Genomic DNA, 26,894 nt, shown 5'->3' with positions numbered 1-26,894 from the left:
TGGAAAAAAAATGGCACCTGGCTACTGAACTCCTCCTGGCTAGCCCTGCTGCAGAGGCACTCATAAATGCAATCCAGTTTTGGTGACTCAAAACACCCACTAAGCAGCATTCGCCAGAGTCATACACGAACAATATGACCACACACGAGAAAGGAAGCTGCCCGACTCCTCTCCTGCCCACGGGCTAACCTGGAAGCCTGGCTGGTGTCAGTAAAGCCATCTGTATGGCAGGTCAGGCGCCCCTGCCTCCTCCCTGACTCCATACCAACACTCTTCCAAGAACAGTGCTGTTCGACTCCCATCCTCTTGCTTCCTAGGGAACAGCCCCAAGCCCCCACTTTCCAAGTACAAAGAAGAAGAAGAAGAAAAAGTAGAAGGAAAAAACATCAAATCAAGTCTCACTTTTGGATTGACTCCAAATTCAATGGGCGGCACAGGCAGCACGGAGTCCACGTGAATCTCTACCCCGTTGACAGGCGGGACGACGGCCCCTGGCAGGCGCTCTGCCCCCTCCGAGCCCTTTCTGTTTTTCAGTGAACGCTCATTGCCGATGGGTCCTGGTCTGTGCTCCTTGCTTTGTCCTGAGCCTTGTTCTGAGTCCTTGATGGGAGAGTAGAGAGGCCGAGACACATAAACTCTAGCTTCCCCACTCCTGGGCGTCAGGGAAGACATGACAACGGCCTCTTCCACCTAGGACCTGGCCACCATGAAGGGGACTTCCAGGTTACCTTTTGCTCAGACTGCTTCTGAGCCTGCTCCTTGTGGCTGTCGGCCTTGGGTTCTGCCAGGCCAGGCGCACTCACGTCCTCTGGCTTCAGAGTTCCATATGGGGAGCTGCGCTGCGAGGAGGTCGCGGACGACTCCCGAGACTCAGCGCTCAGGTCGACACCACTGTCTCCCTGGCTGCTCTTAAAACCCTGCTGTGCAGAGCACAAAGGGTCAGACCCTGTCCCCGAACTCCAGCACATGAGCATCCCGAGGGGAGCTTGCACATGGCACCGACACACCTCCCCAACTACCTGCCCTTGAGTCCTGTCCAGATCTCAGTCCTGACCTGCGCCAGTGGCCCATGAAACACGTGGCCACATGAACGCACCGGCCCTGCTTGAACTCATGACCCCCGGATGATGCATGGCCCTTGACAAGAATGCCAAGGTCATTTCAGTCAAACGAGACTGGTGACCACCCAGACCAGCTTAGAGGAGGCCCTCGGTCTGGCTCTACCGGGAGGGTGTGGGTGGTTATCCCTTCTCTTTCTCTGCTCTTGTAGGCATACACAGACCAGAGACCAAGGCTGAAGAGGGTGAGAAGCCAGGAGCTGTGCAGTGCAGGGCGGAGCTCGGGCCCAGGGCACACGCACCTCAGTGGAGCTGGGCTCAGTGCTGCCGAAGGCAGAGACGGCTTTCCTCCAGGAGTCACCGGCTGCGGCCTGCGCAGGGAGGGCTGCCACAAGGAGAAGGACACAAAGTCAAGGCATCAGAAAGGGACAAACAATCTGGAAGACACGGGTTTGTGGCTCTGAAATCAGAGTTCACAGAATCCAGTTCCCCGAACTGCCTCCCCACGCCCACCCCACCCTGCAAGTGAGCTTCTCAGGGTTTCTTTGTATGCTTTCTCAAAAACTCACACCTGTTTGGATTCTGCATCACTACGTCTACGTTCTTTCTCTTAAGACAACCATTTGTTTCTAAAAGTTGGCAACGTCTATAAAATCTTTAGAAAATCCAAACAGATACTAATCAGATTATATTGGCTCACAGGCCTTTCTGAGGATCCAACAAATGCCATGGCCCCCTGGTTCAACCAGCTGAGATGTGGTGGGATCCTGGAGGAAGAGACCTTCCCACGGGAGGAAGCAGCTCTTTGGCCCAGGGAAGGCTGCCCAGGCAATCTGGGCAGTGGGTATTATTGGACATGAATATTGTGGTAACTATCATTCATCCGTGTTACTAAGCTGAACATTAAAAAATGCTTGGTGAGAGAGAGAGTTCCTGTTTTCAGTGAAACTGAACATCAACTAATGTTATTCTTCAATGAGTTGGCATCAAGATTTTACCTGGAACTTAAGGACAGATCGTGAAATGACAATGACAGAATCAAAGCCCAGAACCCAGTGTCTTGGATATTGGTCATGAGGCCTGTGGTCCAGTCACTTCTCTCTGCAAGCCTTTGTCTAAAAATAAGTTGGATGCCTGCAATGCCAGTGACTAGCAAGGTTAAGGCAGGAGGATCACAACTTAGCAAGACCCTGTCTTCAAAATCAAAAATAAAAGGGCTGGGCTGGGGAGAGAGCTCAGCTGGTGGAGTGCTTGCTTTGCAAGCACAAGGCCCTGAGTTCGATCCCCAATACCACAAAAAAATAAAAAATAAAAAATAAAAATAATAAAAGGGCTACACAAAAAAAAAAAAAAAAAAAAGTGAAAAGCTACTGGAAATACAGACATTTTAGGGAGACACGTTTTGTGGTCTCACGTTTTGTGCTAGGAGGTGCTCTCAGGTTATCTTTCTGTTGGAGAGGACTCACTCGCTTTTCTCCCTGTGGTCACTTGTTGCTCTTCCACAGGGAAGAAAAAAGGATAATAGACATGACAAAGAAGTCAACTCCACTCCCTGAGATCAGCTTGTGGGGTATCTCCAGGCTGCTGGGATGCAGAACACTCTGCTCCTCTAGGACGCCTCTGGCAAGGAAAGTCTGACCCTTCTGGGGGCTGCAGCAGCAAGCAGTGCTAAGCCTGGGGAGGTCCCACCTACACTCAGCTCAAAGGCAAGACTCAGCAGGAAGAGACACGGGCCGTGAGGCCAGGCCCCCTTCTCACCTTGGCTGCTGCTCTCCCAGATCTCAGTGCCCAGGCTGCTGCCAGGCACGGTCACATCACCTTGCTCCAGGCACAAGTTGTTCTGCTTTTTAGCAAATCGAGGGGGAATACGGGAGGAGAGGCCTCGACCTTTGACTGTCACCTAAGGGGAAAAGAGGGTGAAGAGTCTAAATGACAAGCTCTCCCAGGCAGAGGATCCCAGTGCCAATCAAACCACTGAGACTGCTCGAGATGCCCGAGGTGTGGACCGCTGAGCATGCTGGCAGACCGCCACACCACCAGGGCCAGGTGATGGTCTGTGAACGTGGAGTGAGAGGTGTCCAGCCACCGGGTGCAGCACAGGGCTCCGGGCCTTGTGACCTGAAGGGAGATGACTCGCCCACCCAGGCGGGGGCCCTGTGGAGGGGGACGTCCCGAGGGCTGACAGGTGTGACCCCAGTCCAGTCCCATAAGCTTTCTGAGCCTGTTTGAGACCCAGAGTTCTCCTCACCTGCCCCCATGGGGCTGCACGCAGGTGCTGGGGCAACACAAGCCTACCAGATACATCCCCCTCTTCGTCCCTGGGCTCCCCCAGCCCGTTCCTGGCCTGCAGCCGCTCACCTGTACGGCCTGCTCCTTCTTTCTCCTCTCCTCCTCCAGGAGCCGGCGCTGCTTCTTAGTCAGCACTTCAATGAAGCCCTCGCCCACCGCGGAGCCCACTCCGCTCTCCTCCCCAGGGCCAGTCGCACAGCTGTTGGTGACGGCACCTGAACACAGAAAAGGGGGTTCCACAAACTGCCCAGCTCAGCTGGCACCTGACATCCAGGCACAGGCTGGACTCGGGAAGTCGGGCAGTGTCTGGTTGGACACTGCCAAGGAGCTCCAGCATCCACCAGGGCTATGGGGACCTGGACACGGCCACACTTCCCACCTGACCTGAGGGTGCAGCCTCACCCAGGGCAGTCTGAGCAGCACTAGAGCAAGGAACACCATCCCTGGGGATGGGCCTCTGCTCCTACCACATGGTGGCCTTGGACACCTCCCTGAACCTCCCGGCATCAGGCTCCCCAGTGAGGCGGAGCACACCGCGAGATGGCAGTCAGCTGTTCTCACCACCACAGCCAAGAACAGCTCGGTGCCTGTTCAAGGCAGTTCTCAGAAGCTGACAGCCACTGGAAGGGTGTGCGTGCCCACCCAAAGACAACTGGGGCCCGGGATCCTCTTGGGCTCTGCCAGAAGGATGGGAGGTGCCCAGACTCACTTCCGTAGCTCAGGTCAAACTGCTTCCGGGTCTCCTCCTGCTCACCGGCCCTCTGAATGGCCAGCATGGCCTCCTTCTCTGCCTTCTTACTGGTGGCTTCTGGACCATCAGAGTTGGTGTGTGTGGCCCGCTCCAGGGCATAGGGCGAGTGGCCACTCCCACTGCTGCAGCCAAGGCCTCCAGGCAGGGCATCATCTGGGGACCTATAAAGGAAAAAAACGTCTGTGAACTCAGAGATGCCCAATGACTAGAACAAACTAAAGAAAAAAACCCAACAAATGCACCGGCCTGCACACACGCAGCAGCCTGACCTAGGGTGGTTCCTCCTCCAGGCCACACGGGCAGTAGCCCTGTGGACCAACATACACCAGGAAGCCGCCCCAGCTCCCACTGCCTGGGCAGAGCCCTGGCAGGGAGAGCTACCTCCACCACCCTTCGGCCTGCTACATTCAGCACACGCAGAGGGAGAGAAGGAAGGTGGGGTGTGCTGCAGACAGGGCTGCCGACCTCTGTGTTCTGAGCCAGCAGCCAGAGGTCCTGGCCTTGCCTGCCACAAGGCTTAGGGCAGAGCCAAGCCTGGGCTTCTGGGCCCCAGAGAGCCAGGTTAGACTGACGCCTGAAAGAACTAGCACTCTGCTGAGGCGGCTCCTTTTGGGGTAGAAACACCCCAGGTTTCTGTGCTCTGAACTTCCAAGGAGGGCAGTCAGTGTCAGTGTGCTGAGGTGCCTTAGCACCCCTACACATCCCCTCTGAGGCATGGAGTAGGCAGTCAGCAAAATCACCCTTTCCCCAGACAGGAGCCTGCGGGCCATGAGTGACACCAAGCACAGAAGGTCTACCTAAGAAGCCTCCAGTTCCAGAGAAGAGATGTTCCTCGGGCTGCAGGCAGCTGCTCCCAGCTGCTCCTGGCAACTCTGACCACACCATGGCAGTGGTGGAGAAGCAGGGTTGCTGGGGGAGAGCCACCTCCCTGCAGCCAGAAGGCTAGTGAGGCCCTCCAGGACACTGCCCAGCCGTCTCAGGAGCAGAGGAATCACGTGAACTGGCCAGTGCTCCCAGGTGCCACACACAGGCAATGCCCTTGCTGCACTGCAAGGCTCCAAGGACCATTCAGAGGCTGAACCCTGGACAGGGGCCAGGCCGCAGCCACAAGGCCACTGCAAGTAGGGGTGGGGCGCACTTCGGGTTTGGACTGTCAAGCCACAACAACGACACACCACAAGAAGCAGACAAGCGATGCAGGAGCAAGTGATGGAGACGTTCACACACAGTGGTGGCGGGCAGCGCCCGGCCCAGCGGGCATGCATGCATGGACCCGGTGCTGCTGTGCAGGAGGACAACAGGGCCTGGGGTGGTGCTCTCGGTTACCTTTTGGCTTTCAAGGGCGTCCCACTCTGCTGGCTCTCATAGCGGGGGGACGTCTCACCACCACCTGGCCTAACGGGCTTCTCCCCAAACCCTCCCGGCTCCAGCTTGCGGCTCTGTCTGTCCGCCAGGGGCCTCTGACTGGAGAAGCTCCTCTTGGCCAGCTCCTTCTTCTCACCCAGACCGGCCCCCGACAAGCCGCTGTCCCCCTGTGGGTCGGGCTCCCCAGGGCCCCCGCGCCTCTCCCTGCGCTCGCTGAAGTCGCTGCTCTCAGAGGCTGTCTCCCACTCCTCGTTGGCGTGGTCAGAGGAATTGTGGCAGGATGGCTCTGGGGACCTGCGGCCCCCTGTGCCACCCTTGTCCCCAGGGCAGAGTTTGGGCCGGCCCGGCCACTGGCCTGCCAGCAGAGGGGCCTCCTCCTCCGGGCCCCACAGGACCAAGGATTCCCGCTCCTGCCGGAGGCGCCGGAAGCGCGGGGGCTTATCTTGGCGTGGGGGGCGCCTCCTTCGGAAGGGCCGGTTCTCAGCATTCTCAGAATCTGTCACATGGTCATCTTGGAAGAAGGACCTCTTGTCCTCCAAGCGGCTGTCCTCAAAGGCCCTGCTGCCAAACGAGTCCACATGTCTGTAGGAGTCGGGGACATAGTCTCTGTCTGTGGTGCGCCGGGTCCCGCAAGCGTCGGTGGTGCTGTACTCCTGCCAAGAGCCGCCCGGGCTCCTGCTCTGCCAGGGCATGGGCTCCTTGGGGGCAAACGCCCTGCGCCCAGAGCCGCAGCTGCTCAGCCGGGGCGGGAGTGCACGCCCACAGGCCCGCGGGCCCCGGCTCCTGGCCTCCGGGCCGCTCTGGTCCTCGGAGTACACCTTGTTGGAGCGCCAGGAGTCCGTCTTCAAGGCGCCCTCCTCCCGCTCCAGGAGCGAGCCCTCTGCGCCCTCCGAGCCTCTCTGCCGGCGCCGCTTGGGCAGCTCTTCGTACTCGGAGCCCTCGCTGTGGGTCTCACTGGCGATGCGCCGCCGTGGCTTGGCTCTAGGGCCATCCTCTGGCTGGGGGAGCTCACGCAGGCCCCGGCCGCGGCCACCCCTCTGGCTGCTGCTGTAGATGCCGCGGGCCCCCAGGATGCCCCCGCCACACAGGCTGCTCCCATTTCCACCGGCTGGCCGACCTCGAAAAGTGAACTCTCTGAAACCTCGGCCCCGGCTGCGGGCCTGGCCCCGGCCCCCAAAGGCTTGCTCCTCGTCGATGAAGATCCAGTTGTTTCTCTTGGTTGGCGGAATGTCGCTGGTCTCTCGGGATGATCTGGTCTCCCAGGCCTTGTCAGGCTTCTTGTCTTCATCTGCATCCCATTTGCTGGCCTCGTGGCCAGACCCAGCGCAGGTGGAAGCTCTGTCCTCCAGAGTGGAAGGGGGGGCATTGGCCAGAGCAGGGTCGTTCTCCTCGTCCTCGTCCTGCTCAGCCTTCTCTGTGGCCAGCCGTGCATTCTCTTCCCCAAGCCCCCGCTTAACCTTCTCTAGCTCCTTCTCCTTCTCCTCCACCTTCAGGGCTTTGAGGACCGGCTTCTTGATGGGCCCCGACCTCCGGGTCCTGCCCGGCTGCTCCTGGTGCTGGCTGCAGGAGGTCCGGGGCTCGGGTGTCCACGCGGGCTCCGCGTCTGGCTGTTTGTCAGGGCCCCCTTCCTTCTCCCAGGAGGCGGCATGGAAGGGCGGCTCCTCCCGGGGCACCTCCTGCTCAACACCCTTGGCTGTGTCGGCGGCCTTTGGCTGGTGGCCAATGTCCCAGCTGCAATACTCTGGCTTTTTCTCAACTGGGACAAAGTCAGGCTCCAGCGGGGGACGCCTGAGGTTTTGGACATGGCCCCCAGGAGTGCCCACCTCCTGAACATTTTCTTGGGGTGGAAATAAAAGCTCCTGGCCTATTCTTTGAGAAGAGATACAGCTGTCAAAGTCTGCTTGGGCCTTCTTGTCAAAAGCACTCAAGTACTCCTCCCCTCTCTCCTCAAAGAGATGGCGCTGGGCACTTACGCCCCCTGACCTTCCGGGGGAAGCAGAGTAAGAGCTTTCATTCCTGAAAAGGAACCAGAGAAATCAGTCAACGTGATTGGAGCTGGGTTCCTGGCTTCCATGCTGAACACAGAGCTCAGTTTCAGAAAGGGGGGGAAAAAAGCCTTAAAAAAGAAAGAAAACACAGCAAACATTGGCTCTATATTTAAACACTTGGCCTCCTCCATGGCCCCTGAAGTCCATGAGCGCAGAAAAGGCAGCTGCCACTGGGCAGGCTCAGCTTGCCACCCAGAGACAGAAAAGCTGGAGGTCCCCTGGAGCAAGCTGGAGCTGGGAGTCAGCCAGAGCCTGGGCCCCGGGGCAGTAGGGCCAGCCCTGTTTACTCGCAAAGGAGCAACTCAGACCCTACTCTCTACGTGCCTGCCTGTGAGGCCCACCCTTGCTCCACACCCAAGACTGGCCACCTGGGGCTCCTGCTGAGCCTTCAGCCCTGTCAGTAAAAGCCGCTCACACAGCATCCAAGCACAACTCACACCCCTTCCCAGCAGCATCTCCTGGGACAAGGCCTTTCCCTTGGGACCAGAGAGCTGTCCTGTAGTGGCCAGGCAGTGGGACCAAGTGCCATCTCACCTGACATGCACATCCATAGCCAAAGTGTCGCTTGACTTCGGGTGGGGGAGTGAGTAGCCCTTGCTCTGCAGTGCCAGGTAGCCCTCGGGGCTCCAGACGGGGGCTGGATCAATGGCAGTCACTTTTCTTTCTTGGAGTGGGGGCATACAGTTTTGATCTTCAGAGCGACATCCAGTCCCACTGAGAGACTCTTGGGGGATCATGGGCTTCATCAGTCCTGATGAAAACAAAGGACTAATTTGTCATTTCATTTAGAAAGCTCCATGGCAACCAGCCAGCCATTTGGAGTAGAAACAGTCACACTGCCTGCTCTGTGGACACAGCACCCTACTCCAAGACAGAGGGGTCTTCACTCTTTTCTGACCAGGGTCCCTGAGGGCACAGAGGTATGCCACTTGACCTGTTCAAAGACCTGCAGAGGCAAGCTGAGTTCCCAGAACAAGACCTAGATGGAAGGGCAATAAAACTGGTGCAAGGGCTGGTGCAGGGTGATCTCGTGCACCTTTCAACAACTGGTCAAGGGGATCAAGAACGATAATGTAGCCAGGAGTGGTGGCCACCCTGTCATCCCAGTGGCTGGAGAGGCCGAGGCAGGAGGAGCGCGAGTTCAAAGCCAGCCTCGGCAACAGCGAGGCACTAAGCAACTCATTGAGACCCTGTCTCTAAATAAAGTACAAAACAGGGTTGGGGATGTGGCTCAGTGTTCGAGCGACCCTGAGTTCAATCCCTGGTACCCACACCCCCAACTCCCAAAACACCTGGTACATGCAAACTGGAACTGGAACTGGCAAGTGGAGTCCCTCCCCGATGACCAGAGGTCACGGGGTCAGCAAGCTGAGGAGTGCTGTGCAGCAGAGATGCCTGGAAGCTTTCCAGTTCGGACCTAGGGAAATGAGCCACATCCCAGAAAGCGTGTGGGGATAGGAGCTAGCCTGACTGGTTCCAAATACTTGTAGGAAGATTTAAGTTGATTTGATACCTAAAACTACATGGCAACACTACACACAGCATACAGGGGGATTCTGGGAATGTAGCAGGGAAGGAAAGTGGCAGCAGAAAATTAACAAAAAATTGCTAACTCACCAGAATGGACCAGCACATACGTAACATGCTGGCCCTGCCAGCTGTAACTGGCTGGGAAACCTGGACAATCATGCCTCTCCCCGCCTCTGTCCCCAGAGCTGGTGGGTGAGGCAGCAGGGCTGGCACAGATGCTGTCCAAGGTCTGGGCCTAAGTCTGCAGGCGAAACAGATCTGACTTTGAAATACTCTCTCCACACAGCTGTATGACACTTTGCTGCACCCATCTCTGGAGCTACTCTGCTGGGAAGACGGTCTGTGTCAGGTTGGTAGCTGTAGCTTCACGTTAGCCGTGGGATACTGTTCAAGTGCTGCTGATCGGGGACTCCAACACGAAGTCCATCTGATTCAAGGGGGGCAAGATCCTCTGGAAGCCCACAACCCATGCCTTTCATTAAGCATTCCTTGCTTAATGAGGAAGGCATGCACATCTTCCTCTCTGGGGCTGGATAAAGTCCTTAAGACCTGAAAAACCCTACTGTCACAAAAGTACTGGGCAGAATATATCAAATGGTTTGCTTGCAGAGCTGTGTTCACAAGAAAATAGGAACTACCAAAAGCTAAAAACCACAGCTGCAGACCCAGGAGCTGGAGCACCTCAAAGGACAGCTCAGCCTGGAAACCCACAGGCTTGGTCTCAGCACCCTCACGAGACAAGGAACGGGACCACTGTGTAACTGGGACCTGCTCAAAACAAAGACCCTCCCAAGGGCTCCACCCTCCAAAGGTGTACAGGACGATGTATGCTCCTCAGCAAGGGCCGACTACCTGGATCTGGGCAGGGAGAACATCTGTCTGGAATTCAGAAACCACATGCCTACTTCCATGGGGATCCAGGAAAGAGGAGGTTCAAATTTCTAACTCCCAGAATAGTCTAGAAATCTGCCATCAAAGGTGGCTCCAACTGGGAGAAGAAAACATAAAGAGACTCTGGAGGGACATACCCTCACCCAGTCTGCACTGGATCCTGAAACCAAACTCAGACCCAAAACCACCAGAACATGTGTGCCAGGGGCTCACAGCAAGTCCCCCAGACAGACAGCACGACCTCTGTTAAACACTAGGAAATCACATTTAAAATGATTAAGAGCATAAAAGGAAAAAAAAAAAAAATTAACTTAAAAACATAAGACTATAACAGACTTGTGAAACAAATTTTAATCATAAAAATATACAGTCACTGAAATCAAAAACTCACTGGACAGTAATAACGGAGATCAGACAGAGCTGGAAAGAGAAGTGTGCTAGGAATAGGCCTGGGGGACTTCCTGGAAGACCACAGAGGGGTAAGGCCTGCTGTTCTGACTTTCTCTCTTATTTAAGACGCTTGGAAGACAGCATGGAAGGTAGAGAATAAACCTAGAATAAGACGTAGAAAGAAAAGACAGGAACGAGAGGGTCTGGGGCGTGGCCCGGGGCAGAACCTGCCGAGCACATGCAAGTCAGGACCCGAGTTCCACCCTAGCACCAGAAAGTGAAGACATAAAGAGAAAGAACAAAAAGGCACAAGAGAGGCACTCACTGAAGTGGGGAAAGAGGTATGCCTTACGTCCAAGCACAAGGAAGTCTAAGTAGAATAGAGAGAGAGGTCCGCCTGAGCACAGCACACCAGGACAGAACAAGGACACCCAAGACAAGACAAAACCTTGGAAACTGCAAGAGACAGCACAGAGCAGAAGACCCCAAAATGGATCAGGTTTTCAGCAGCAGGAGGAGTCAGGAGAAAATGGAAGAGGAGGACCTGCACAGCACTGAGAGGAGGAGCACCCGTCTGAAGCTCTCCATCCAGCGCCAGGGAGGAAGCCTGTCCGGGGTGGCCTACAGCCAGAGACTCTCCCGCGAACTGCGGGGCACACCTCACCCAGGTACACCCACCCAATCGAGGAATAGGGAACACGCAGGCAGGGTGCAACGGCAGACTGGAGAAGATGCCGAGGACAGCAACTGCCCCCGTGGTGGGCATGAGAATAAGATAGAGAGAGGTCAGCAGAGTCGAGAGGCAGGCACAGACACGGAGCAGCCTCTTCCAAAAGTCAAGGGGGCAGGACAGGATTTTTTTTCACCCAGCATCTCACACATACCAGGTAAGTGCTCTACCACCAGATGCACCCAGTTCTTATGTTAGGGTTTTAATGTCACCAACATAAGAAACGAGCGTAGAAGGGAGGTGAAACACACACACACACACACACGAGAAGAGGGATAAGTGGATAAGACAGGAGAGCAGGAAAATCTAAATATAAATTTGAATAAATGTAAAGGGAGCAAATTCGGTAGTTAAAAGCCATAGATTTTTCAGAATAAGACCATGTAGGTTGTAGACAAAGTTATGCATTCCCTATAAATAAGGGCTCAGAGTAATGGCAGCAAAAAATGGAACACTTCACTTAGTGAAGTGCTAATAATCAAAAGAAAACTGGCGTAATCATGCTACTATTGGACAAAGCAGAAAGCGCAACCGAGAAGGTGCTCGTGTGACGGGAGCAGATGTCATTCCACACCTCTGCAACACCAGAGATGGCTGCTGCAGGAGGATCCGACAGGACCACAGTTGTACTGGGAGCTCTGCTGTTGTTGTTTTTCCTTTTTTCTTTTTATGTGCTAGTGACTCAACCAGGGCCTGATACACACTAATAGGCCCAGGCTCCACCAATGCACTAAGCCCCAGGCCCTGGTTCAGGGCAATTTCACACACCTTTCAGCAACTAATCAAGAGGATCAAAAACTGTAATACAGCTGGGAGCAGTGATGCACGCCTGAGATCCCAGTGGCTCAGGAGGCTGAGGCAGGAGAATAGCAAGTTCAAAGCCAGCCCAGCAAAGGCGAGGCCCTAAGCAACTCAGACCCTGTCTCTAAATAAAATACAAAATAGGGCTGGGGATGTGACTCAGTGGTCGAGTGCCCGAGTTCAATCCCCAGTACATAAAAAAAAAAAAAACTGTAAAGCAACAGATACTTGTACAACACAACTGACAAGCTCAACTGAATGGACTACATCCAACAGGAGAACACAGTTCTTTTCATGCAAACAGAATAAGGAAAACAAAACCAAACCTCTATCCTTTAAAAAAAAAAAAAAAAAAAGCCTACAAAGAAAACCTCAACAAACATCCATCAATCGAGGTGGGTAACACATGAAAGCCTTTGAACACAACCTGGCTTGTTAGTAAACAGCTTTACTGGAAAACAATCAAATGCACTCACTCACTATTTGTCTCTGTTTCTGCCCTACAACAGCAGAAGTGAGGCGCTGACCGAAGCCCATGATGAGCAACACCTGGCCACCGAGGAGGAGAATGCTGGCCCCTCGCCCACTACAGACCATGGTACCTGGCCACGAAGCAGCGAGGTCGCAAATCAACACCATGAAGATCATCTTAAAGTCAGACACGAATGAACCAAGCATCCTGCACAATCATATTCAGAATAATTTCAAGTGAAATAAGGAAGTAGAAAGCAGAAATGATCAAAACCTAAGTAAGAAAGAAACCCCAAATCTGATTGTAAAAAGGCAAGCCCTGGGAAAGACTGATCAGGGAAGAGAGAGAAAGCACACCACGGCAGTGAGACAGAAAGGCACCGTATGGGGCGGCAGAGACCTGAAGACTCACTCAAGCCAATGACAGCGCCGCCACCAAGTGCCCAGGATGGAGCACCGTCTCACCTGCGCTCTGCTGAAATCAGGCCCGTCTCAGAGGCCAGAAGAGATGCCAAGGGGCCTCACTCTTGAGACACCACCCCAACCACCCACCCTCTAGCCACATGCTCACCTGAAGGGTGCAGGGCCGAGGGGTAGAAGTCCACAGGGGTCCGGGTGGGGGTGACCCGAGGGTCCATGTAGGAAGGCATCATCATCCACCTGGGATCGAAGCCCAGCATCTGGGGGTGGTGCGGGTAAAAGGTGCGCGGTGGGTGGGAAGGTGGTGGGTACACCGGCTGCCAATGCTGCATCTTGTACAGCTGCTCCTGAGCAGGGAGAGAGACCTGGTAGGACAGGTGCAGGGACGCCGCCCACAGGCTCCAGCACTCCAGCAGGCGGCACAGAAAGCCCTCCTGGAGGGAGGGACAGACAGCTGCCCAGAGGGGAGCCCAGCACACACAGTGGTCAGGCTGGAGTCTCTCCCAAGGCTGGGTGTGCAGTGGTGCCTGCCGCGACAGGGGCCACGTATGCTAGTGCTGCCCAAGACAGAAGAGGCGTCCACGTGGACCCAACACCCCTGGAACTCACCAATGAGCAGCATGCCTCCCACAGAACCTGGGCTGCTGGCCACTCCTGGTCTACAGCCACCACGAAGGTCGGCCATCATTCCTGTCCTCCTTCCATCCTCTTCGCCCACTCTCCACTCAGCAAGGGTCATCTCTCACACCCCAGAGTTAGCTGAGCTTCGAGAGCCTTCAGTGGTCCACCCTGCTCCAGGCGGCCCACAGTGTTTCGGTGGAACCTTGCCTAACCTGCCCCCCTGGCTTCCACTCCAAGGCTGGCCCCAGCTCTCTCCCCGACACACCAGGCCATAGAACATTCAAGGCCTGTCTGTCCCTAACCCTGGGTCGCCTCGGGAAGCCACCAAGAGCCCCTTGAACCCAGGCCATCCTCTGGTCCCACAGAACTGTACTTGTGAGTGCTTGCGGTCTGCAGGTGTGTGGCTGGGCCCCTGACTAAATGACGAGCCTCAGCAGGCACACCTGTCGCAGGAGTGAACAGGAAGCATCAGCGGACCGTTCTCTGTCCCATGCAACTGAGGGTGCTAACTTACCAAGGGAACCCGGAGTCAGCGCCCACAAGGACTCACAGAGACTCCAAGCACGGCCTGCCCAACGGGCTTCCAGCGGACACCCTACCACTCTGCAAACACAAAGGCCACCAGGCCAGCTGGCAGTCCACAGCTGGTCCTGGGCTGGATTCCCTGGGTGGTTACAGGGGCATTCACAGCACCTCTGAGCACTCAATAAACAGAGCTCAGCAGTCAGGAGCCCTCCGGAATGCTGACTCTCCCGGCCACGGGGCTGCTGGCCTCTACCCCACAACTCCTTCCTGTCACACCCATGTCCCCAGGGGACCCAACCAGTCAGGCTGTCCTGGTGCTTGCAGGAAGGTCCCCACTGTCCTCTCACTTGTTGGGGAGGGCTGCCTAGAGCTCCTGCGATGGTCGCACTTTGGTGCAAGTAACTCCAGGGGTCTCCCCCATGGGTCACCCTGCTCCAAGTCATGAGCCGCTCACAGGACAACAGGGCCCTGGGCAGAGAAGCTGGGCTGGAGGTTTTATAAGAAATCAAAGGCGAGGCTGGGAGAAGGCTTAGGCTGTGGTCCACTTTGCCAGAGAACACACGTTCTGAAGCACCTTTGGCCAATATTAATAATAATGCATTATACACCCAAGTGCTGGGGTTGCACCAAACGCCTCCTGAGCACAGCTCCAGGTGAGACTGCTCCGCTGCTTGCTCGACAGCACACTACCTAGTGGGACTACCAGCTGGCAAGCCCACCAGGACAGAACTGGTCATGTGAGCTTCTCCAGGGCCCAAAGCAGGTCACTGTTAAGGCTGACTGTGATGGTGCTGGTTACTCAGTTCACAGGTCTCACTGTCACACAAGAGGCTCCCGCTACCATGCTGAAGCAGCCCTCACCCTTCCTGGCTCACGAGTGAAGGAGCAGGAGCTTGACAAGCCTAACCAAGCAGGACACAGGAGTGCCAGCTACATGTGACAGCCAGGATCCGCCACTGGTACAGGGCCCTAGATACCCACAGACCCCGCTCTCCGTCCAGACACACCCCTCTCTGAGAGGTCCTGGTACAGCTCACAGCCTCTGTCTCAGAAGACCCCATGGATCCCCTGTGTGTCTGAGGAGTGTCAGGGCTTGCTGCTCTTTAAGCTAAACCCCACCACCTCTTTTCCTGGAAATCCACAACAGGGTTTTACTTATTTGGAGGGGCACCTAGCACTAGGAGACATAACAGCAGGGTGAGCTACACAGTCACAAGTTTGAAGTGCGATCACCACCATGCTCGCACAGTGGCTGGCTGTGTGAGGGCAAGAGCACTGGCGGGCACAGAAGGGGCCATCGGCGTGGTACTCACCTGCTGCTGCTGCTGTTGCTGCTGCTGCTGCTGGCGCTGGAATCGGGGAGGAAGAGACTTCTGATACTTGCTGAATTCCTGTGCAGGTGACCCGGCCTCCCTGGCCTCTTCCTCACCGCTGCTGCTCTGGGCCACAGCTGGGGAAGCTGTGTGTGCCTCTTCTGAGAATGTGGGGGGGCCTTCCTGGGTAGGGAATTCTGGGGAGCCTAGAGACGAGCAAGCAGAAAACAGCCACAGTGAGTGCACAGTACCCAGGCGACCAATGGCTAAACTCAGCAAGTGCTTCTGCTGCGGTCAGGGATGTTCCAAAGCAGGACTCACAGTGCTGGGCCTGGCCCACACTACGGAATCCTCGGGCACCAGCTCCTGGCCTCCCCACAGGACACCATGAGCAGGCTGCACCACAGTCACTTCAGAGATGGGGACAAGGACGAGGAGTCAGGGGAAGCGCATGTGGTCAGAGTCAGCAGTAAGCTGAGATCTAAGAGAGGACTTTGGTAGCCCAAGAGTGGTCACCGCCCAAACAGGATGACTCCCGGTATCCACAGGCAGTGCGACCTGGGCGCAGGGTCAGCTTTTTCCCGCTGCCTTCTGTGTAGGGCCGGGTAACAGCCACCACTCCACAGGGCATGATGGTCCACGTCATGCAGGCCATGCACTGCCCCCCACCATCCCTCATGGCCCCTCCCTGAGGACTGAGACTGTGAAAAGAGGGCAGAAGCCGGGTGGGGTGGTGCACACCTGCAATCCCAGCAGCTCGGGAGGGGAAGTAAGAGGAAGGCGAGTTCCAGGCCAGCCTCAGCACCTTAGGAAGGCCCTAAGCAACTTAGTGAGACCCTGTCTCAAAATAAATTTTTATAAAGGGCTGGGCATGTGGCTCAGTGGTAAAGTGCCTCCTGGGTTCAATCCCTGGTACTAAAAGGAAAAAAAAAGAGAGAACAGAAGAAAACTTGATTCCTCTGGGCTTCTTGGCAAGTGCACATGGCTACCAGATCACCAAAGGGCCCCGTCCTGTAGCTTTCAGGGAAACTAACGTGGGCCTGTGTCTCCTAACAAGAGCTGACATGAGCCTACTTAAGGTCACGGAGGGCACAGCTGCCTTTCCGGGAGAGCGCCCCCTGCTGCTGTGTCAGTTACACACACTGTGCAGGCTCAGGCCTGCCACTGCCAGGAAGAAGGCATTCCAACACGCAGGTGGCTGATCACTCTGCATAAAAGGACCCTGCGCCTCATGAATGTCCTCTATCATCAGGCCTGTGGAGCAGCGCAGCAATGGGAACAGCAGCAGCCACGGCCAGGTGGATGCCGCCAGCAAGCCCACTACACACACAGCGTCGCACACGCCCCTCGGCACACCAGCCACCGCGCTGTAGAGGCGGAGGGAGAACCTCCAGAGAGGCGAGTGCTCCACCAGCTAGTTGAAGATCTGAAACAGGACCAGACCTCGACTCTGACTGGCGCTACCCAGTGTGATCGGGCCTCAGCGGCAGGCTCTGCTAAGAAGCAGAAATGCAGACAGCCGACCACAGGCAGCGGTCCGAGGTTCCAGCTGGTGGGAGGACCTGCCTCTTACCTTTGCGGACAGCAGGCCCGTTCTCTTGTGGGGGGGCCTTCTCAGTGCCTGGGGACCGAGGGACCTCCTTCTCCACCGCCTTCTGGGCCTGCTTGCACTTCTGGTCCAGCTGCTTGAGTTTGGCAGCACAGGCCGCCAGCCTCTCTTCCCGGGCTCGGCGCTCCTCCTCCTCCCTGCGCTTCCGGGCTCGTTCCACAGCCTCCGACATCTCTGACTGGATGAACTTCTGCCGCGGGGGTGGCTTATCTTCCTTGTCCTCGACAGACTGTTGTCGGAACACGCTGCCCACTGAGGATTTCTGCCAAGAGAAGGAAGCCTCTGATGAGAGGCTGGGTCACAAACCCAACAGGCAGGGCCACTGCCTTTCTGGGATCAGGGCTCCTTTCAGAGAACGCTGAACACCTTTGAGAAGCAGGGAGGTGACGCACAGGCAGACTCACGGTTTACTTACTTCTGCTTTGCACTTGTGGGAAGGAGCCCAGGCCTCCACTTGCAAGGCAGGCAGCTACCTCCGATCCTCACCCCCGCCCGGGCCTGGGCTTTGTCTTGCTCTGTCCCTGACCATGCTGGAATGTCACCTAGTCAAATGTCAACTTCCCACAGTCCAATCATTTGTAAAATGGGGCCAATAAAGGAAGCCCCGGGGGTCATGCAGGTCAAACTAGCATCACGAGCACTCAGCTCTGTGGTGAACGAGGATGCTCCTGCCACTGCCAACCGGCGCACCAGACTGGGGTCCGCAGGAGCAGGAATCAACGTGCATCATTCCTCAGTCACAAAACTGTCCTCCTCCTGCCCCATGGAAACATATCCGTCCCTGAGGACACAGCCATGAGACAATGAAATCGCTGTCAGACATACAGCTTCAAGTTGGTCTCCACACCAACTTGAAATGAAAAGGCACATCTGAAAGTGTCCCTCTCGGGTGGGTCTCCGTTCCTGAGCCTCTGCTGGCTGCCCATCACTGGGCAAGCATGGTGCCAGAGGCAGCATGAAAACCCTCAGCACAGGAGGGCGTCTCCTGGCCGGCAGGGGGCAGCTGCACCAGGCGGCGCCAGTGGGGCATGTGCGGCTGGTCCCTAGCCACTGAAGTTCCAGTGACATGGGACAATTTTTTTTTCTTTTTAAAATAAAGATGCCCTGTTCTGAATGGTGCTTACAAAGGTGTACACCACTGTCAAGGCCACTGAGCAGAAATAAGCAAGATCTCTGTCTTCTCGTACAGTTTAACTAAATCTCGATAGGAGGAATAAGCCATATGCACTGTAGTTGAGACATTTTCTCCTAAAGCCACCTTCTCACAATCCAAGGATAATTACTATAATCATAAGATTAAAATTCCAAATGAAAAGCAGGAAGGTGCTTTTTTACATAATATACTCTGGACCCAACTGTGCAACTTTCCTTTCAATTTGCCATTGAAAGTGAACCTCTGCCTGTGCCAGGGTCAGGGCTGCTCCATGAACCACCTGCTTGCTGGTGTTCACCCACCCTCCAGGTGAACCTCAACAAGGTTTCACACTTGGTTATTCCCCTTAGCAAATCTCCTAGAAACACGACCACAGACTCGAAAGCTCTGTGTCCACTGTTGAGACCTCCAGTTGCCCTATACGCTGCACGATAGCCACCGTTTCCTAGAACATGGGGACTGAGGCAAGGATTTCAGTGATTTGATGAGAATACACTTGGGCACATAAATCACATAGATTTTCTTCCTGTTGTCTTTTCCAGTTAACTTCCAACACGTTGCCAGTAGATTAAAGTGAGACCTTTTGAGGAACCCCAATCAATTTATGAATAAAAATTCAGACGACTGTGAGACAAGTTCCAGAGTGGCACTGAGTGCGTTCCACTTTCACTTTGTTGCCCTGTGCCCAGCACAGTGCCTGGCATACACAGTACCTAGTAAGGCTGAAGACAAGAAATCACAGCAGGAGAACCCTAACTGAACACGGCAAGTTCACCAAGACTACTCAAAACAGTGCCCCTCTACCCAGCCCAGACCCTGCTGAACAGTTCAGCCCTGAAGCCATCAGCTGTGGCCAGGGCATGCAGGGATCTGGGGCCAGTGAGTCATGCTGGCTCAGTGCAGTGGCCCCAGCCAGCAAGGTGACAGTGTGCACGTGGAGAGTCGGCTTGGTAAGGGAGGCAGAGCCTAAGCAGGGGGAGAGGACAACTGTGAGGAGTGGGCTGGGCAGGGAAGTTCAGGGCACTGTGGAACAGGGGCAATGCCAGAGGGCAAGGCGGGCACCAGTGCAGGCAGGGAGGGGCAGCAGAAGTGGAGACCAGTCACAAACAGGTGCTGAGCCATACGATAAAGCCCAGGGATCACAGACTCCTCGCTGCTGCAGGAGAGAGAGCCAACTAAGAGACAGAAAGGGAGGAGTCCCTGGAACCGGAGGCAGCACTGCACGCTCAGGGTCCGACCAGGACGGACACAGACAGCACGGCTCTGGGCACCTGTGCTCCTCCCGCACTCTGCATCCAGGAGGCCCGAGCAGCCACACCCAGGGACACAGCAGGGGACGCCCAGGCGTAGACACTGGTTTCTAAACATCAGCCGTCATCAAAGAACCAGGACTTCGTGGAGAAAGGGCTGATCAGGGCAAAGTGAGGTCCTGGACAGCAGTGTGGACTGGGTCATCCTCCAGAAAGAAATGAGTGCTCTGCACAGGCCCCAGAGGCCCCAGAGCTAGACAGACAATCTGGGCACCGAGCCAGATGACGAGTGACAGATTACACACCACTGAAAAAATAGACGAATACACAATTCTGACATGTAACGTCAGACAAATCGGCAATCTTGTTTCCCCCCAAATTTCTTGTCAATTACAAACAGAGAAAAGAGTAACTCTATAACCAAAACACAGCAGATGCCACATCAACCATGAAATCAAAGCGCACGTAACCAGGTGGGAGACCTGAAAGGTTCCTGCCAGGACGGGAGCTCTGGGCCTAGCGAGCAAGCACAGGACAGCCCAACCTGAGGGCCTCTTGCTGGCTTCAACTTCAGAAGCACTGGGCCAGGAGAAGAGGGGCTGGCTGAGGCACAAGTAAGCGACTTGCGGTCTGAGCTGGATCCCTGGTATGCAGGGCCTTGGGCGACAGCAGGCGAATGTGACGGCTGAGGACTGGGCGGCCGGCAGTGAGGGTGAGCGCTCCTTCCTGGCTGTTGTTGTTTTAATTATAAATGGACACAATACCTTTATCTTACTTATTTCTATGCGGTGCTGAAGATCGAACCCAGTGCCCCACACAGGCAAGGCAAGCGCTCCACCACTGAGCCCCAGCCCATCCTCCTGGGTTTTGACCATGGTCACCTAGAAAGAGTGTCAGTGCTCTGTGGCAGGAGGACTGATCAAGTTGTCTCAGAAAAAATATCTTCATATTATAATTCCAAGTTTTCTGTAACTTTGAGATTCTTAAATCAGCAAAAGAAATCTTCCCAGGACTTCTCAGAAACCCAGCTCAGTGAGTACGTGAGAGGACAGGGCTGGAGGACCTGTGCCATCTTTGTCTTGAAACTCTGGGCAAATGAATTTGGAGACTGAGGCGAGGAGGGAGACAGGGAGGGAGGAGGGAGAGTCCCAGCAGAACGGCCAGGTATAGAACCCCCCAGGCCCATGGTACCTGGTAGTCTGGGCCTGATGCCCAGCCATGAAGCTTCCTGGGAGGTGGTTGAGGCTCCGGCACCTTTCGGGCAACACGGGACACACCCACGGCTTCGCCCCAGTCCTTCCCTTCCTCTTGAGTGCGCTTGGCATCAGCACTGTCTGCAGAGCTCAGGGACAACTGTCGCTGTGTTCTCGGGTCCCAGCTGTTCCTAGGACAAATGGCACTCGGCATGAAGTATTCCCAGGCAGTCCAAGCGTGTCTGATCCCAGCGGTCAGGGGCCCCCGAGAGTGCTGAGGCCAGCTGTGCACATGCCAACCTCCTCAGACACATCTCCACCTCACCCTCTGCACATGGGCACTGCCAGATCACTCTTACAAAAGCTCCAGACAGGGCACGGAACACTTTACTTTGCTGACGGCAGACAGACTCCATGATTACCCCCATTTAAAGAGCGAGCACTGAGTCTCAGAGGCTGGGGGGCTACTCTTGCAGGCAGAAGCCAACAAGTTAGAGGCAGGAATCTGCTCTTCACGGACTGCAGTTCCTCCTGGGTTCTGCGCAGGGAGGGGCTCAACCAGAACCCCAAGGAACAGAGGGCAGCGCTGGATGAGCAAAGGCGGCACACCTGGCATGGAAGGGGCACTGGGGGCTGCATAGGGAGATGAGGCACAGCCCGGCCACCGGAGCTCCAGACACAGGAGCACCTTGGGAAGGGCTGATGGGATGGCTAACCGACGTGCTGCGCAGCAGATGGGATGTATAACCCAAGGAAAGTGCGCTAGAAGACAGTGCAACGACAACTAATGACCTCTGACCTGACCGCTGGGAAGCAGACCTCTGAAGGTGGCCCATCAGGAAGACCCGTCTCTGGAAGGCAGGTCTCAGACACAGTGAGAGGGAGGAACCAACCCTGGTCACCTCTGGGTGGTCGGACAAGGAGGGTGCTGGGCCTACGGGCCCCAAAGGCAGAGAAGAAGAGGTGGCGGAGGCACAGAGGTTCTAGGAGTTCATCCCCCGTGAGGAAATACAGACCGGAGACACCTCTGGGAGTCAGACACCATCAACCACCTCAGGGAACACTGAGAGAGGAGGCTGGGGTGGTCACTCGAGCACTCTGAACTGGACGTGTGCTTGGTCACAGCCAAGGGCAAAGCTGGGCCCAAAGTCCATGTCTAACTCCAAATCAACTGAGGGACAGAAGGTGTCCTGCTGCAGCATTTCATGTTTTTACTTTCAACTGAGATTCTTGGTCACATTCTCCTGAACTCCATGTTCCTTCCCAGAACTGACTCAGATACATCCCCAATGCATCACCTAGTTCATTCCCTTTGTGTCTCACTAGAAACAAGTGACAGAAGCTTGTCCCCGGCTCCCTCCAGAAGAGGGGTGCTGACGGCAGGGGCTTCAGAGCAGAGGTGGAATAACAAGCAAAGGACTCTCGGGCTCAACCTCATGAATGTGCAGTTACTGAAGCGAAACAAGTAGAAAAGCACCTGCCATAAAAAAGCATGAACACCTAAACCAGGCACAGCAGTGAGCAGGCTTTAAAAGAGAACGCAGTGGTCACAAGGCACGGAGGTGGGCAGGTCCGTAGATGCGCTGAGGGCAGAAACGCCACAGGGCAGCGTGGGCATCACGTCCAAAGCAGTAGCTGGGACTACTGACACCAAGAGGAGAACTAAGGGAATCAAGCGCACGATGCAGTATTTCCCAAGGGCACTGAGTGAACGCAGTCCAAGGACAGAGTCCAAACACGAGAGAGAAGACCAGAGAGGTCCAGGGAGTGTGCGAACCTGGCACGGGCCCCGCCTCCTGCCTTCCCTCTGCCCGGCGTTCCTCAGCAAGCTGAAGCCCGGAGAGGCCCCAGAGCAATGCAGCTGAACCTAGGTGGTCCCAGCGGTCTGGTCACCACAAACGCTCCATGGAAGAAGTGGTCTGTGTAACACCAGCCCAGGTCAAGAGCTCCCAGCACAGGTCCCAGTCATGCCTGGATGCAAAGCCTGGCTCCATTCTGAACAGCTGTCCTCGAGTTACCATCCCTCATCATCTGCAAACTGGAAGTCAATCTGCGCCTGTGAGGCTGCTGAGGGAACCAGGAAGTGCACCTGGCACAGTGACCGGCTCACGGCAGCACCAACGTGCAGGGATGTGTCCCCCCAGCTGAGGTCAGGAGATACTGGGCGCACGCGAGGAGCTGGGATGGACGCCTTACCACTTTGGCCGGCCATCCTTCACAGCCTCTTCTTCCTCTTCATCATCGCTGAACTTCAGTTTCTCTGAATAGTCTACTTCCTCATGGAGGCCTACAACAGCAGAAGGGCCCAGGAAGTGAGAACACCAGCATTGCTCAAGGCACCAGGGCACAGCATCCTGCCATGGGGCTTCTGGCCTCCCCTCCCGAGGAGCCGGAGAGACCACACAGCCGTCACTGCCTGCACAACCTGCAGGCGACCAGGAAGGGCGGTTCTGCCGTCCAGCAGGAGTGCAGCAGCCTGGACAGAGTTGCTCTCCTACGGACAACTATGAAATCCGCACAAAATATTTTTTGAATGTATTTCAAGGCACAGGAAAGTGAGTAAAGCAGCAGAAACCAAACTGTAGTGTGCCCTAGCAGCATGGGACTTCACCAGGAAATGTGTAAGCCACTGTCTTGCTCAAAGCACCCCACCCTGCACAGCCTGGTGGCAGAAAGCGTCCTTCCCCCAGCATGTGGGAAGACAAAATGTGACGGGTGCATACAGGACAAACACACACTGGGCAAGAAGCCAGACGCTACGCCACCCTTGGCATGATCCCCTGCATGTGAAATGTCCAGACCTGCAGATCAACCAACGTGGGGAGGAGGGTCAGCTGACGAAGCCTGACCTGAGGACCGGAGGTGCTGCTGGCGGTGCAGTGACGGGACTGTTCTGGAGTGGGACGCTGGTACTGGTTGTACCTTATGAATAACTAATGACAGCCAAATGGCAGGTTTTAAAGGGGTGAATTTCGTGTTATATATGAAAATTTGTTATTTGAATCCTATCTTTAAAAAAAGTGGACAACAGAAAACCCAATTAAAAGGCTGAGTTGGAGTTGATAAAAAAGCAACTTTGAGCTCCGTGCTATCCGTTCACTAAACACAAATGGCTTGAACGATACACAAGGACAGCAAAGATGAACTCAGACCATTATGCTGACACAAGGCAAGAGGGAAACACCACAGAGCCAGGGTCCCAGCCACGCCTGTGAGCCGGCTCAGAGGCTGAAGCAGGAGGATCGCAAGTTCAAGGCCAGCCTCAGCCTCTTAGCAAGACCTTGTCTCAAAATAAAACATAGGGCTGGGGATATGGCTCAGTGGGTAAGCTCCCCTGGATTCAATCCCCGATACAACAACAACAACAAAAAAGAAACACCACTGGAGACAGGGATACAAAAACTATAAATCTAAGTATGTTTAACAAGAGCTTCAAAACAAAGCAGAAACCAACAGAATTAAAGGGTAAGGATACAAATCCACAATCTGTAAGCACACAGGGTCTGAAGGGGCCTGCCAACCACCTTGATCAGGCTGTCCTTTACAGAACAGGACACGCAGCAACAGAACATGGGGATGCTTTCATCCCTTTATCTGCAAAATGGGAACCATATCTGCTATCTGATCCTGTAAAGCTGCTGTGGACACCAGGATATCCACCTGACACAGTGACCAGCTCACAGCAGCACCAACATGCAGGGATGCGTTCCCCACAGCTGAGGTCAGGAGACACTGGGCGCATGCTAGGAGCTGGGATGGGCGCCTCGCACATTCCTTCCAGGAGCACTTGGGATTTTTTCCAAGGTAGATCATTATCCTAATTGTAAAACAAGCCTCTATGAGTTTGAAAGAAATGAAACCATACAGAATATGTTCTCTGTTATAACAACTATTAGAAAACTAGAAATGCCTCATAATTAAAATGAGAACATTTAAAATTGGTCTAAAAATGAACTGGATGCGGCGGGGGTTGGCCATCAACAAATACAAAAGTTGCCTCTATGTAAAGATTAATAAAACTAATAATTCTTTGGCAGAATTGAACAAGAAAGAGAAGACAAGTATCACCAAATTATCAGGAACAAAAGAGGGTATACGTCAACAGATCCTACAGGCATCAAAGGATGAAGAACCAGGCACAGTGGCCACACCTGCAATTCCAGAAACTCAGGAGGCTGAGGGAGAAGGATATCAAGTTCAAGGCCAGTCTGGACAACTAGCAAGACCCTGTCTTGAAATAAAATAGAAAGGGCTGGGGATGTAGTTTAGTAGTAAAGAGTCCCCAAGACATGTCCCGACCAAAAATAACAAAAATAAAAACAAAAAATACGTACATATATATTTTTTAATTTATTTATTTATTTATTTTTTAAATCTTACAGGGTCTCATTATATTGCCTAGGCTGGTTTTGAACTCCTGAGCTCACAACATCCTCCAGTCTTGGCCTCCCAAGTTCCTGAAACTACAGGCATATGCCATCACACCCTGCTTTTCTTTTCTTAAAATTTTTGGTGGCAGTGCTGGTCAGTGCACAGGACCTTGTGCATGCTAAGCACGTGCTCTGTTAGCAAATGAGCATAACAAGATGCTTACGGCCTCTATAGTGAGAATCATGCAGCACCTTTGAGGTAAATGGAGACCTAATAAAGAGATGCGCCAGGCTCCTAAAACTGAAGACTTAATGTTGACGTGTGGCTTCTCTGGATACAGACTCAACACAATTCTAAGCAAAATGCCTGCAGGCTCTTTGTGAGTACTGACAGTTGAGTCTAGATTCGCATGGAAATGCAAAGATCATGAATAATCAACAATGTTAAAAAGAAGAGAAGTAGAAAATTTACACTACCTGAATTCAAGATTTACTGTAAAGCTACAGGGTGGGACTGGTATCAAGATGAACAAACAGATCAACAGAACAAACAGCATCGGGACACACACCAACACTTACATGGTCAACTGATGTTGGGCAAAGGTCTCAAAAAGCAATTCAAAAGGGATAGGCAAGTCTCAACAACAAACAGCATGGGAAAAGTGGGCATCCATGTGAGAAAGTGATTCCAGACGCCCACACTGCACCCCCATGGAGACGAGTCCAACCTGGACCAAGACCCAAAGCGACAGTCAAAGCTACAAAACATCAGGAGTCTTCTTCAACGCCGTGCAGAGGCAGAGTCCCTAAACAGGACACAGAAGTGATAACCAGACAAAAAATTTGTAAATCAAACTTCATCCAAGTTAAAAACTTCTGGTTATCAAAACAGAGCTAAAAAAAAAATAATAAATGGACAAGGACTGAACTAGAAAAAAAAAAAAAAAGTATGCAACGTGAAGTTGCAAAGGACTTGTAATCTAACATCCAAAAAACCGAAGCTGCACAGACACTGAGCAAGGATGAAATATGAGCAGCTGTAGAGCACATAAGACATCATCTCCAGTCACAAGCAAGATGCAGGTCAAGAGCGCAAGGCATCCAACGTGGATACTCTCGGGAGGTCACTCTCCCCGGGCTCTGTCCAGGTGGCATAGGGGAGCATAGGGCTCTTGCCCCATGATGTACAGTCCCTTTCCACAACGTTGGAGATGAAGCTGGGCTTTGTGTCTGCGCCTCCATATTCCTACAACTTCTCAGAGTCTTGTGGACAATGACTGAGGAGACAAACCATGCAGGAAACAAAGTAGTTTAGATAACTCCATCTGGATTGAAGTTAGTCCCCGTGTTTGAGATAGACCTGCTTTACCCTTTGTTACTGTATTGATAAATGAACACTTTGTTTTGCAGAATTCATGATCCCAAATAACTTCTTTGGGAGAGAAGAGGAGCAGCATCCGACTTTAACAGTTGATCTAATACTTACTTTGGGATCCTTTAATCAGAAGTAAGAATAGTCACTTAAATTTTAAAAAGTGTACTAAGAGTTTGAAAATCATCTCTTAGAATTATCTAGGAATGCAAAGTCTAGCTACATAGTTCACTGAGTACCTGAAAATTGAGGAATTCAAGAAAACACTGGGTTTGAGAAAATAAGGCCTTTGAGGCCCTGGATTCAATTTCCAGCATCCAAAAAGAAAACTTTAGGCCTATGAAGTTGAAATCTGTCAAAATGACTCTAAAATTAAGATATTACTTGTTTCTTTCCAAATTCCAAACAACCAGTCGTGTTTTATAATAAATGGATTGCAAAAGAACATTATGCGAAGTCTTGAGCAAAATGTTGATTTCCATTTTCTACTATTTGTGACAACACCTAACATGTTTTTCAGGCAAGCCTAATGTATTTGTGAATTGAAATAAACGTGACTGTGTAAAAGAAAAAAAAAAAAGAGCGCAAGGCATGCGAAAGGTTAAAACTACAAGGACAAGCCCAGAGTTTGAGGATGCAAAGCACCAAACCCGCCCAGGGTGCTGAAGGGACGTGAGATGGTACCACCCTGGGGAGAGGCTGGCAGGTCTACAAACTTGATCAACTTAATCACGGGCCTACCCT

The 26,894-nt window shown here is 53.8% G+C and overlaps 1 protein-coding gene across 13 annotated transcripts in view; it reads right to left on the bottom strand.

Moving 5' to 3' along the window:
• Positions 1-26,894, bottom strand: part of PRRC2B (proline rich coiled-coil 2B) — a 79,139-nt gene that overhangs the window by 14,218 nt on the left and 38,027 nt on the right. For 6 of the 13 annotated variants that reach the window (XM_079111670.1, XM_079111671.1, XM_079111682.1 and 3 more), the window contains exons 10-22: positions 22,605-22,695; positions 20,407-20,599; positions 16,777-17,074; positions 15,204-15,409; positions 12,896-13,091; positions 8,046-8,262; positions 5,425-7,479; positions 4,057-4,259; positions 3,417-3,562; positions 2,817-2,958; positions 1,361-1,443; positions 729-920; positions 403-600 (exon numbers count right to left, since the gene is read on the bottom strand). In XM_079111670.1, the coding sequence (XP_078967796.1) occupies positions 403-600; positions 729-920; positions 1,361-1,443; positions 2,817-2,958; positions 3,417-3,562; positions 4,057-4,259; positions 5,425-7,479; positions 8,046-8,262; positions 12,896-13,091; positions 15,204-15,409; positions 16,777-17,074; positions 20,407-20,599; positions 22,605-22,695 (4,220 nt within the window). The remainder of the gene's footprint in view (positions 1-402; positions 601-728; positions 921-1,360; positions 1,444-2,816; positions 2,959-3,416; positions 3,563-4,056; positions 4,260-5,424; positions 7,480-8,045; positions 8,263-12,895; positions 13,092-15,203; positions 15,410-16,776; positions 17,075-20,406; positions 20,600-22,604; positions 22,696-26,894) is intronic. The other 7 variants (XM_079111678.1, XM_079111672.1, XM_079111673.1 and 4 more) reach the window with 5 other exon arrangements.

The sequence above is a fragment of the Sciurus vulgaris genome (assembly GCF_902686455.1).
Source record: "Sciurus vulgaris genome assembly, chromosome: 15".
Lineage (NCBI taxonomy): Eukaryota > Metazoa > Chordata > Mammalia > Rodentia > Sciuridae > Sciurus > Sciurus vulgaris.
This window is presented reverse-complemented; position numbering and strand designations above follow the sequence as displayed.